The sequence below is a fragment of the Myotis yumanensis genome, unplaced genomic scaffold (assembly GCF_028538775.1).
Source record: "Myotis yumanensis isolate MYYU_CA2020_CCGP unplaced genomic scaffold, mMyoYum1.0.hap1 SCAF_17, whole genome shotgun sequence".
Taxonomy (NCBI): Eukaryota; Metazoa; Chordata; class Mammalia; order Chiroptera; family Vespertilionidae; genus Myotis; species Myotis yumanensis.
The window spans coordinates 17,659,536-17,672,855 of record NW_027223768.1 but is presented as its reverse complement, the minus strand read 5'-3'; the positions used below and the strand labels follow the sequence as shown (position 1 = coordinate 17,672,855).

The 13,320-nt window shown below is 40.9% G+C and overlaps 1 protein-coding gene across 7 annotated transcripts in view; it reads right to left on the bottom strand.

Annotated features, from left to right (window-relative positions):
• Nucleotides 1-13,320, bottom strand: part of DNM3 (dynamin 3) — a 379,551-nt gene that overhangs the window by 298,348 nt on the left and 67,883 nt on the right. For all 7 annotated transcript variants that reach the window (XM_070395789.1, XM_070395787.1, XM_070395791.1 and 4 more), the window contains exons 3-4: nucleotides 2,662-2,811; nucleotides 1,484-1,687 (exon numbers count right to left, since the gene is read on the bottom strand). In XM_070395789.1, coding sequence (XP_070251890.1) covers nucleotides 1,484-1,687; nucleotides 2,662-2,811 — 354 coding nt within the window. The remainder of the gene's footprint in view (nucleotides 1-1,483; nucleotides 1,688-2,661; nucleotides 2,812-13,320) is intronic.

Here is a 13,320-nt window from a genome sequence, read left to right as displayed (position 1 = left end):
AATTTCCTGATTACTAAAGTTACTTAAGATCAGAGTGGGGAATAATGCAATGGAATAATAAATGGTAGAATAAGAACCTCTAAGAAAGCCATTCCTCCATAAAAGCAGTAAGAACATTGGCAAAAATTGTCAAAATTAACTTTTTCAGAACTCTGGAAATTAACCAAAGGTTTACAACAAACTGAAAGGTATTTATCCAACAAAAATGACTGAATCTCAGTGAGACTAGTGAGATTTGTGGTGTTTGAATTTTCCCTTTTCCCATTCCTGTCCCCTCAGCTCTGCAGTAGCCTTGAAAACCCCACCATCACAGTGAAATCTAGTGGCTAGCCACTCACCCTCTTGTAAAGTCAATGACTCCCATTCATGCCCACACAGAGCTTCCCTCAGCTTTTTAGAGCTCTGCTCTTATATCTGAATGAGCAGCAAGAGATCGACAATCACTTGAGAGAGGTCTCTGAGATCAAAGACAACGACCGAAACAACCGACAGGAGGACATGGACTCAGAAACGTTGTAGATTATAAAAGGAAATCTCAAAATGTTCTCATTAAAACCTTTAGAGAGGACAATGCACGAGAAACCAAGAGTTGAATGAATAGAAAACAATAAAAATAACATTTACACAATAGGAAAATGCTGTTGCAACTTATTAAGTGAAAACAGAAATGAAAAATTTATTAGAAAAGCTGAAGATAAAGTTGTCTGAATCCTGCAGAATGCAGAACAAAAGGATGAGGAAGCAGATGATTTAAAAAAAAAAAAATGGGGATTGATCCAGGAGTTCTAACATGCTAATGATAAGGAGAAGAGAGAAAATGGGGGTGATTAAGGATCAGAGAAGAAATCCTAGAATCGCAGACCATGCATCTCCATATTAAGCAGACACATCACTGATGCACTTCCATAGTTACTTTAAACAGACACACGGGAAAACCCATCACTAGGGTCTCTGCAGATAAACTGTTATTACTCAGCTCAGAGCAAGAAAAGAAATCAGATCATCAGCATAAATAAGGGACTTTTCTGGATTCTGAAATGCCAATAACAGATAAACCCCTGCTTTATAATAAATATTTATGTCAAGTAATTATAAGTTAAACATCTTTCATGCATTAAAGAGCTTCCTGTTTTAAAGAAATAAAAAACAGATTTTTTTATTGGGAGTAATTATTCAGGTAATGCTTACAATAACCAAGGGGACTATCTAAATTCTGTCCCAGAAGTTTATTTTATTGACTTTTAAAATAAGTAGTGCTTGAAGATTAGAAATGTCTATTTTCTTAGATCTCAGTTAATATTACATTTATTTGCATAGGTTTAGGCTTTATTCCCCAGTTATTTTTCTTTCAACATCCTAAATACAAAAGCTCTAACAATATTAATAAGGGCAGATTTAGTGAATAATGAATTCAAGTTTTGAGAATTGGTATTACCTTACATTTTCAATGAATTCCCTTTCATCCTTAGGGCCACACACTCACCTTGAGGGTCGACATCTTTCGCCAGCTTCAGTGCGTCTGAGTTTGCAAGGTCGGTGTTGGCCGGGGTGACGGCCAGAATCAGACAGTTTTCCCGCGTGATGAACTGCATGATCATTTCCCTGATCTGATGCTCAATATCCACCGGCTGGTCTCCCACGGGCACCTTAGTAATCCCAGGCAGGTCGATCAAGGTGAGATTTAACACTGTGCAGATAGGAAAGAGAGTCTTACGTGTACCCTCCGTGCTAAAAGACATCAACTATGCAGAATTACCTGTCATTTTCATGGAAATGAAAAAGCTCAGCTTTGTCGATGGTGCATCCAAACAACCCCAACTCAGGTGTGTGAATAAAAAGCAAATAATAGGAAATGGGCTTTGCAAGTTTTCACTGTTTTTATGATATGATTGTGCTGTTCCAAATGGTCATTTTCACATAATTTGAATGGCCCTGACTTGCTTGTCTGTTTTCTTGGAGAGCTGTCATATCCATAACTAAGGGGTTATAAGTAAAAGCTGGCAATACGTTCAGACACTGTCTGCCAGTCTCATGCAGTACACTGCCTCCAATGGTGTCAAGTTCTCAGGGTAAGATTTGTCCTTCCCTTCAAAAGCGTCAGGTGTTATTTACAGAGGGTTAGCCACTTAGCCTACTGGGAAGCTGTTAGCCATTCATGGTGACTTGAGATTACTGTGGAGGCTACCCAACCGGTCTCATGGAGCAGCATTCCAGAGAGCGGGCAACGACCCCTGACTCGGTGACTCCAGCCCCGACCTGGCTCTTGTTCTTTGCACAGAAGTGTTGACACCAAGTCTTTTTGGGACATTGCAATTGAGCTCACTTCATTCAGGCTCCGTTTGAAAAGCCACAGAACTGGATAGAAAATTACAGATTAAAATCTACCCCACTAAAAATCTAGTCTAAATAGAGGCTATTCCACATCCCACACCATGAACTGATTGTCTAAGTTGTAAGTTACTGCTGATAGTCTGGAAAGCAAATCGCAGTTGATGGCTAAGGAAGAGAATAAAGAGAAGACACAGGGCTGCAAGAAAATCTAATAGGGAAGACTCAACCATAGTACCAGGCACCGCTAAGATATTTGCAAGTTAATGCATGTTAATTAATGCCATAAATTTTTTTGAGGACAAGAATTTGGAATTGTGTTACTTTACTTACCGTGTGGGGAATACACTCGTAAGTTAATGGGTATGGAGGAAATGCCCTTATTCATTCCCGTCACTCGGTCTGTCTCTGCTTCAATCTCATGGCGAACTTCATCAAAATCTGTAAACTTTTTTCCTTTGCAATGTAGAAATTCAGCATATTCTACAAAAAAGACAAATTAACAAAACCTAAAATCATCTACTCTTGCAATAATTGTAAGGAAACTATGTTTTTAAATTACAAGTCACAGTACTCAATATTGTCTCTTCAACCATCAAAATGAGAGAACACAGGGGTTACAAACAAGCACAGATAATACTGTAGAAATATTAAACACAGCACAAATGCCAAGGATGCTAAACTTGCTAATGTTCAGACAAGCAATAAATGCTATAAGCAGGCTTTAAGCCTTCTAGCTTGTTAAATAATTTATAGAGAATTTGGGTCCCAGAAATGAAAAAACAAACAGCAGCCTCTGACTGCCAAAGAAATTAGACAGAGGGCACGCACAAAGCCCATCTTCTAACCCTATTCGCACATCCTTCTCCAATGTCACCACCTTATTATGACGGAATGCTAAGCTATATAAAAGCAGCTTAAGAAGGCAAAAAGATTTAAAAACAAAATGTGCTTAATTCTTTAAAAAGAAAAATATGTGGAATAATTTAGCTTTACAACATACTATTCAAAATACCACACCAACTTCTGTACATTTTTTTAAAATCCTCACCCGAGGATATTTCTTCCCTTGCTTTTCAGAGAGAGTGGAAAGGAGGGAAGGGAGAGGAGAGAGAGAAACATCAATGTGAGAGAGACACATCCATTGGTTGCCTCCACATGTGCCCCAAACGGGGCCAGAGATTGAATCTGCAACCCAGGTACGTGCCATTGACCAGAAATCAAATCCATGACCATTCAGTGTACAGGCTGACGCTCTAACCACTGAGTACATCAGCCAGGGCCCAACTTCTGTATTTTTAAAAGATATTTTCTCAAGGAAAAAAAAAGAGTACTACATCAAAGAAAATAGTTACCTACAACCTAAAAGAAATATCTTATCTGGAGGAAAAACTCTAAAATAACTATCCAATAAGCAGAAAATTTGTTTTTAAATTTCAGTAGCATTCTGCCAACTGCTGTACCATCGATCTCTATACCTGCTGTCCTAGATAACAGGTACGTGATAAACAACACAACTCAAAAAAGAAGCTGATACTAGTGAGCGCCCCTAAAAATATTATTATAATTTCTTACAAGGGAACAAGTCTTAACAAATATATTAATTTCTCTAACATTTAGCTAAAGAATTGCTCCACTAAGTCTGCTGTGGGCCCGGAGGCCAGCTGAGAGGAGCATTCGTAGTCTTTCTCCCCATGAGTATGTAACCTTGCAGCTGCTCTGGCAAGGCCAATAGGCAAACAACTATGAGATGTGGTCCCCTGTCTCCAAGTAGCTGAGCATCAGCTTAGGAGCTAAAGGTTATTACAGTGCTCAAAACAACAACAACAACAAACAAGCGGGGTCTGAACTGAGTGTTGAAGAGAAGGGAGGGCTTCCGTGTGTGCAGACAGAAAGCCAGGAATCAGAGAATCTTAATAACCTCAGCAAATCCCTGGTCGGTATCATCCAGCCTCTGCTGGAACCCACACTGATGAGGACCTGAGACTATGATCTCTTTGGAAAACACCTTCATTGGAAAATGGTTTTAACATTGGCATGAAATCTGCTTTCATATCATATTCCATTGGTCCAACTTTTGCCCCCTGGATCTATCTACTCAAAGTCTTCCTCTAGACTAACCTGAGCAGGGGCACACAGGGCCCATCTTCCCCGACCTCTCTTGTCATGACCTTCACCTGCTGGTCTGATCAGTGCTGCTCTGGCCTCCTGGTGGCAACACGCATTGCCCAGCCTCACCCAGTTGCTCCCGGCCGACCGGAAAGGTCACAGGCTCCAGAAGTGGACTGACGAGTTTCCGCTTTAACTTACCAAGCATTGTAATGGCCCAACTGTTCCAAAATTTGACTGGCAGCCTGAGACTGTAATTAATTTCTGTCTCTCCATCAGTGGGTATGGGCTTGAATGTTTCTACCTTCCTATTCTCCATATCATTATATGTGCATTTTCTGGAAAATGGCACACTGAGACTCCGAAAGCTCACTGCCCAATGGTGAGAACATACTCAACACCAAAGCCTTCAATGGGCTTCGGAAGGCTGGTCTTAAGAAGTTACTGCATTATTTGGCAAGCTCTCTCACAAGTCTACCCGCATAGGTGCTGTTTTTATTACAATATAAATTCTCAGAGAGAGCCTGTATTTACTCACTCAATGACTAAGCCAGTACCATGTGAACGCAAGTGGTTAAAATAAGCAGAAGATAACATAATAGGAAAAGAGGAACAAAAGATGCCAAATCCCTGAAAACAAAAATTAATAAGTAAAAATAAGTCATAAATAATTTAGAAGAAATGGAAATGTACTTTCTAGGTTAATATATTTTGTGGGAAATGCACACTTGAGGATTTAGGACGATCATAAGTACCACTTTCACAGGATTAATAAGCTTCTGAATCATTAAGTGACACAAATGCGGTCTTCTCTGGTTGCCACTAGGTGGCGCCTACTTGCTTTCTCTGTAGGAAACTCATGCCCTTCTAGAAGGTTGTAAAATCAATGCAATTTCCAGGTTGTATTTAAATTCATTCCTGGACTCCCGAAAATGTTTTTATTTGGGGATTGAGAGATTTACAATTGTGCAGGACTATCTCAAACCTCTGGGTCTTTTTAAGGATAGGATCCCACAGCTAGATTTAGGGATGCTTGTATGTTTCAACTAATATTTATTGAGTTCCTACTTGCTAGGCAGGCACTGTTTTAGAAACCAGGGATGTAGCCTCATGAAGTTTAAATCCCAATGGTGAGAAACAATAAACAATGTGTGTGCACGCCAGGCCATCAGTGCAATGGCGAAGACTGAACAGTAAGGGGGGTACTAAATGCTGAGGGAAAAGGGTTACTTTGCTATATGCTTTGGTTGAGGAAGGCTTCTCTGATATGAGAACATCCAAGCCAACACTCATGAAAGGAGGGAGTCAGCCATGCTTTATAGAAGAGCATCCCAGAAATGCCTGAAGCAGACCTGCCCTTGGCTTGTTGCAGGAACAGCAAGGAGGCCCCGTGCCCGAAGCACAGAGCACACAAAGGAAGAGGTGTGAGATGAGATCCAATCAGACAAATTGAAGGGTTTGGGGTAAAGAGAAAAGATGTGGCCCAGGTTTTAAATCAGTACCTGTGGCTGATGCATTGAGAACAGACGATGTGGAGCAAAAGAGGAAGCTGACTTTTGGGATAATGGAGGTGAGAGAGATGATGGGGCTCGGACCAGTGTAGCAGCAGTGAGAGTGGTGAGTCGTGGTTAAATTCTAATGTATTTGGAAGGAAAAACCCACAGGAGTCACTGACGGATTAAAGGTGTAGTGTGGGAGAAAGGGAAGAGGATAACTTCAAGAATTGTGACCTCAGCAAGGAGAAGAACTTTTGAAACAGAAATGACTAAAAGGAAGAGGTTGAAGGGATGGGGGCTGGGGATCAAGAGTCCAGTTGAGGGCCTGAGATGCCCTTATACACCCACCCAGTGGAGAAACGGGCTGCTGTTAATGGCTAGGATTACACAGCTGTGCGAGACACCATGCCCATTCACAGCCATCTGCTAGGTGTGTTTATTCTGAAAATTTCCCAGGAGATGGCAGTCGAGTGCTAGAGGAAAGGGGCAGCTTTTTCTAATGAGCACCAAAAACATGCCTTCAGAGTTGGATATGTGAGAGTCTTTCAGAGAAGTCTAAGCTAGAGACGTATATTTGGAATTCATTAGAGTCCAGCGAGAGGATGAGATCACTGAGAGAGTGAGATGGGGAAGAGGTCAGAGTGATGGGCCCTGGGCTTTCCAATGTTCAGAGGTGAGGAGCTGAAGAGTGAGCAGAAGTCAACCAGACAGACGGAAACCAAGAGAGAGAGGTGGCCCAAAGCCAAGAGGGCGTTTCATGAAGGAAGACCTTCCACTCCAACAAATGCAGCCAACATGTCAGGTCAGAGAGAACTAAGACTGGACCATGGAATTGGGAGACTTGGGGGTCCTTCAGGAGGTTGACAAGAGCTGTTACAGTGGAGTTATGGATGACAGCCTGTTAAGAGAGAATGGGAGGAGAGGGAGTGGAGACTGATTATAGACAATTCTTGAAACTCTTTCAAGGAGTTTTGTTGTAAAGGAGAGGACAACAGTGGGAGGGCAGCTGTGCCTTTTCCCAGAGACCTTGCCATGGGCATCTCGTCCATCTGGCTGTTCCCGAGTTGTATCCTTTCTGAGTAAACCAGTAACCTGGTAAGCAAGAAGTTTCTCTGAGTTGCGTGAGACACTCCAGCAAATTAATTAAACCCGAGAAGAAGGTCGTGGGAACCTCTTATTGACAGCCAGTGAGTCAGAAGTACAGATGACCAACTGGACTGGCACTGGGCACCCTGAGTGGGAAAGGGGTCAACTGGAACCTCCAATTTGTAGCCAGTCTGTCAGAAGCTGAAATCAGAGTGATGGGGGACAGGGTAGTCTTATAGGACTGAGCCCTCAACCTCTGGGTAGACAGGGTCAGAATTGAGCTGAATTGCAGGACACCCAGCTGGTGGTAGAGAATGGCTTATTGTGGGGACCCCAGCCTCTACCACAGTGAAATTGGGCCCCAGAACCTAAAGAGGCTGGAGCCACAAAATCCTTTTTCAATGGATCCCAAAGAGCCTCCTGGGAAATGATTTATCCTTCAGAACAGGCTGAACAAGCTGGTCAACAGCTAGACTTTTCAAGAGATGATAAATGTGTGTCCCCTGAGACTTTTACACGACGGTAAAGTGGTATCTCTGAAGGCCTAACAAACCTCACCTGTGGTTCTCAGATACGCTCTTCCTCAGAGGAAGGCACAGTTTCTGGTGGCACAGCTCTCCTGGTGTGTCCTCCGTGTTCCACTCATCCTGAATGTTCAGTTACTGGGCACGTGAAATTATCTCTTTCTAAAACAACACCAGGCTTCCGCCCAGGATCAATCTAATGGTGATTAAATTTCTTAGGCACAAGATCCTGTAAAGCAGTGGTTCTCAACTTTCTGGCCCTTTAAATACAGTTCCTCATGTTGTGACCCAACCATAAAATTATTTTCATTGCTACTTCATAACTGTAATGTTGCTACTGTTATGAATTGTAATGTAAATATCTGATATGCAGGATGGTCTTAGGCGACCCCTGTGAAAGGGTCGTTCAACCGCCAAAGGGGTCACGACCCACAGGTTGATAACCACTGATGTAAAGGCTAAAGGCTATGTGCACATAAGCACTGAAAGCCTGATACCGAATCCATGAAATTATAGTGTGAGTCACCATAACCTGTCTTGCTGAAATTCATGTATGTATTCAGTTTCACAAAATGAGACTCCAGGTTTTAAAAATCTTTCCTGGTTTCCCCCTGTTAAAAATAACCTATCTTTGAAATACATTTTTATATCAAAGAATGATTTGGGGGGTGAGGGTATTAGAAATTCAGAGCTATCACTCTACTTTATTTTTATTTCCCCGTAAAACACTGTCATTTCCATGGGTCAGGAAAAACAAATTATACGGGGTTAAGCAACTGACAAATTGTTTGGGGGAAGGATGATACAGTTAGTTTATGCCTGGGCAGCGTTCCAATCATCTGTGAAAAGCACAGCATGACCATTTAAATACTTAAGAATTTAAATATTTCCAATATGCCTCTTCCATGGGAAAAATCAAAACAAAATATGCATATGTTTCGATTAATCAAGGTTAAGCAGAAAGGAATTAATATGGAGCACATGCATAAACCTCTTGTCAATTTTTATTCTAAGATCTGGGGTCCCCGATACATTTGCTGGAGTCTTATTTCTGCATTGTTTTAATAGCAGAGTTCTGTGAGCACAGGGCTCCAGTGAAAATGGAGCACAGAGCCACACGAACAGGGAACAGTTTCCATGCAGCGAGCTCATTGGCTGTAAAGAGCATCTAGAAATGACTACATTGAAAACGGACTTCCTCACAGGCAGAGCCTATCTTTGACCCAACTGGGTTTCCCTGGTGCCTTTCCTATTGAGAGTAAAGAACATCTATGGCCCTAGCCAGCTGGGCTCAGCAGATAGAGCGTCGGCCTGCTAACTGAAAGGTCCCAGGTTCGATTCTGGTCAGGGCACATGCCCGGGTCGTGGGCTCGATCCCCAGTGGGGGACTTGCAGGAGGCAGCCGATCCACCATGATTCTCTCTCATCATGGATGTTTCTCTCTCTCTCTCTCCCTCTTCCTTACTCTCTGAAATCAATAAAGATATATTCTTTAAAAAACACACACAAATGTATATTAAAAAAAAGAGAACATCTATGAATTTCTCCGTTCTTTAAAGCAGTCCACATTAACATCATTGAGCAATGCCAGTGTGAAGAAAAAAAATACTTCCAGGGAGCCTTCGAGTCATTCCACACTGAAGGCAAGGTCCTAGAACTGAGGTTGAGTAGACCCAGATATGGAACAGAACTCAACTGTGCCACTCAGGGAAACAGAAAAAGCGAGGACATCTAAAGAAGCGCTGAGTTAACCTGAGGGAGGAAGTCCAGCCGTGGGCGAGAGGGAGAGGTCTCGGTGGGAGGGTGAAGAACAATGGGGTGGGGTGGGCGGAAGGAGAGCCAGGATCTCATAGCAGACAAAAGGCAGGTGCCAGGAAGATGCTGGAGACCAGGGTTCAGGATCAGGACTCTGGGACTTCCCAGGCACAGTAGGAGATCAAAACAGAACTCCAGACCCAAGTGAGCCATCTGGTACCAGGCAGAAAACCAAGATGCGAACTCAGTCATGGAATGGAAGGAAGGCAGAGCCATTTTCATAGCATGTCAAGCCAAAGCCACTCAGAGGGGCCTTGGGGTGAAGAGAGATTAGATCAATTCTGCCCGGATGGTCACTGCTCAGCCATGGCCTTCACCATTTTCTTGCTTAAGATCTGGGCTGGTTCTAAAGGCTGGGTGAGGCTGTGCGCACATGTGACTGGGGTGGTGCTGGCCCCTGAGCCCAAGGCCAGCATTTGACAGAATATGAGTCTAGAGCAGTGGTTCTCAACCTTCCTAATGCCGCGACCCTTTAATACAGTTCCTCATGTTGTGGTGACCTCCAACCATAAAATTATTTTCGTTGCTACTTCATAACTGTAATTTTGCTACTGTTATGAATCGTAATGTAAATATCTGATATGCTATATGTGTTTTCCGATGGTCATGACCCACAGGTTGAGAAACGCTGGTCTAGAGGTTAGTGCAGGAGCTATCACTGCGAGAGTCGTGGGAGCCTAGGTTGTAACTGAAGCCACGGTGCAGAAGGGAATACCTAAGGGGGGATATGAAATGGTCCAGAAAAGAACCTTGGGTTGATGCAAGTATTAAAGGCCAGGTAAAAGATAATGCACCAGCAAAAGTGACAGAGAGGCCAAGGAGAGAGAGGGAAAACCAGGTGTGTTTGGCATCATGGAAGCTAAAAGAATAGAGGGAGGCAGTAATCAATAGTGTTAAAAAAGCTACAGAAAGGTCTAAGTAAGTACTGACAAATAGCTGTTGGAATTTATAGAAATTGAGTATGCATTCATTTCCTGCATTCTTAATGTTCTGTACATAATTTCAACATTTCTTGTGGTTGCAATGACTTTTGCTATAGATTACTTTGTTCTCTTAAAAACTGTTTTTTCTTTTTTATGCTTTTTTTTCTTGTCTCTTCCCTTGCTATCAGGGTGACACAGTCACTTCTTGCTGTTGGCAGTGCATTTGTCTGTAAGCCGTATTCCCATTCTAACTTGTAGCTTTACGTTTTACTCTAGACTGAAAAGTCATATCACCCAGGGTGTGTGTCTGAGTCTAAAACAGAACTGGAAAGGCCACGACCCTGCAACGCATGAGCTTTAGATCACAGACTTGGTAATATTAATGTTGGCCACCCACGCCTCCTTGTGCTTCCTCCTGATAACCCGCTAAGTTTAGAAACTGAAAGTAAAAAGGAGGATTTTGAATAACTGAGTTATTACAATATTATTTAAGAGTAACTAAACGTACAAGTTCAGAAACAGCCAAAATTCAATATCATGTCTTGTTTTAATAAGACAAAACATAAGATGATTTGCCAAGTAAAAATCCCGAGTCAATGAAAGTGAAATGACCTAGACTGTCATGAGAATTCAAGTAATCAGATTTCAATCCAAAGAAATATGAAAGCCTAAGATTTGCCAAATGAAAATACTACATCCCAATAGAATCTTATATATAAGGAATGAAGCTTATAAATGAGATTTTAGTAGTAATCATATCAGAACTACAAGTATATAAATATGTAAACAAAAACAGTCTCAAAAAAAAGCATCAGAGCTACCACATGCATGGCTGGATCATTATAATATCCTACCTGCTTGGCCAAAGAGAATTTTTCTATCAGTATGCACTTTATATACAAGTTGTCAGAGAAAAACATTTTAACAAGAACTTAGTGTATTTGGTAAACTCCTCACATGTCTTCATGACAGCGTGCTGAAGGTCACTATCAAATGGAAACAGAGCCAATCATAACATGTGTAAGTGATAAAAAAATATGAATAGTTCATTTTTTGCATATACATATTAAATTTTTCCAATGCCGTAACCGGTTTGGCTCAGTGGATAGAGCATCAGCCTGCGGACTGAAAGGTCCCAGGTTCGATTCTGGTCAAGGGCATGTACCTTGGTTGCGGGCGCGTCCCCAGTGGGGGGTGTGCAGGAGGCAGGTGATCGATGTTTCTCTCTCATCTATGTTTCTAGCTCTCTATCCCTCTCCCTTCCTCTCTGTAAAAAATCAATAAAATATATTTTTTTTAAAGAAATTTTTCCAATAACATCTGTTGAAAATACTACCCTTTCTCCACTAAACTGCTTTTTCTCCATTATTAAAAATCAGCTGTCTATATCTGTGGTCCATTTTTTAACTCTATTTTATCCCATTGTTCTATTGGTCTAATTTTGTGCCAATGCCCCACTATCTTGATTATTTTAACTTTATAATAAGGGTTAAAATCAGGTAGTATTCATTCACCAACTTTGGTGTTATTTCTTTTAAGTTGTTTTGGCTATTCTGGGCACTTTGTGCTTCCTGAGAATGTTAGAATCAGCTTGTCAAGTTCTTCAAAATAATTCCATGTTTGAATCTTTATCTACAGCACTCTGCAATGTTACTTGGAAAAGGTGTCCTCCCTGGCCCAACTTTGCACATATACACATATGCATGTGTGTACAGCACATTTCACTAAAAGCATAGGCATTTTCCCATGAATACCTACTCTGATAAATGCATTAAACGTTAACAAAATATAGATTTTTATAACTAGAGGTACATCTCCTCTAAACTCTGTTTCATTAGAGCAATCACATCAGTGTTGTTGGTAGCATAAAAAAATGTTTATCTATGGGCTAAGCACCATCTTACTAGTCGGTATAGTCGGTATGGTATAATTTTGTAATGAGGACACAAATGTTTGCAACAGAAGTCTGAACAAGTGAAAATAAAGATTTTTATCTTGACTATGTGAAAATTCTTGAGCATGATATTCACACTTGGTTGCATAAAATTAAAATGCAAAGTAGCTCCCTCTGATAAGATGCCTTTGCTTCATAAATTACAAGAATTACCCTATGTCTCAGACAATAGTCAATTCAACCAATTTTTTAAAACTTTTCAAAAAAGGAGGGGGAGTAAAAGAAAAACTAAAAAATTGTTCCTAATGAAACTCAATTAATAAAGCAGGTCAATTAGTACAAATTTACAATATTTTAAGGTCTTTCTTAAGTGATTTTTGTGTTTAACCCTAAGGGATTCTTGTAACAACATTCAACACTGTGCAAAACCCACTGTACTATGTGGTGTGTTTAAATGATACTAACAGATATGTACCTATAAAAAAATAATACTAAAGTTCTGATCTGAAACTCAGTACTGTGGTTTTCAACACAATTTGTATGTAAAGTAATGCTTAGCTACAATAGTCACCAATTATCTCAATAGGAACCTAATTAATAGAAAACTCTCTCTCAAGGAGACTTCCTTTAAAAGGGGCTCAAACATCGAGGTAATCAATTACTTTTGCAAAATAGATAAAATTACAGGAGTTGGAAAAAGGGCAATCAGTGAAAAATACACATGATATAAATAAACTGTCTTGCATGAAGAACAAGCATACTCATTTTAGAGCGACCTTGAACATGAATCTACAACATGGACCACAATGAAAACTGCAATCTCCATAACAATGGATTCACTACTTGATCATCCCAATGTCATTATACTAAAAGATGATTTGAAAATATGCTCTATTGCTTGATAACCCCTTTTGGTATCACAACGTTAGAACAGCTCCTCTGAAATGCTGCATCCTTCCTCTTCGAACCAGGAAGTCTATAATCACCCCTAAAGGTAAACGGTGTCTCTTCCACAGGTTGCTGTGAGCATGGCTGTCTGCTTCTTTCACCAAAGTTCTCCCAGTGACTAGTTACACAGGCTCAGCAAATTTGTATTATGTCAAAGAGTAAATGAATGGAAGCATTTAACACATAGTAAACCCTTA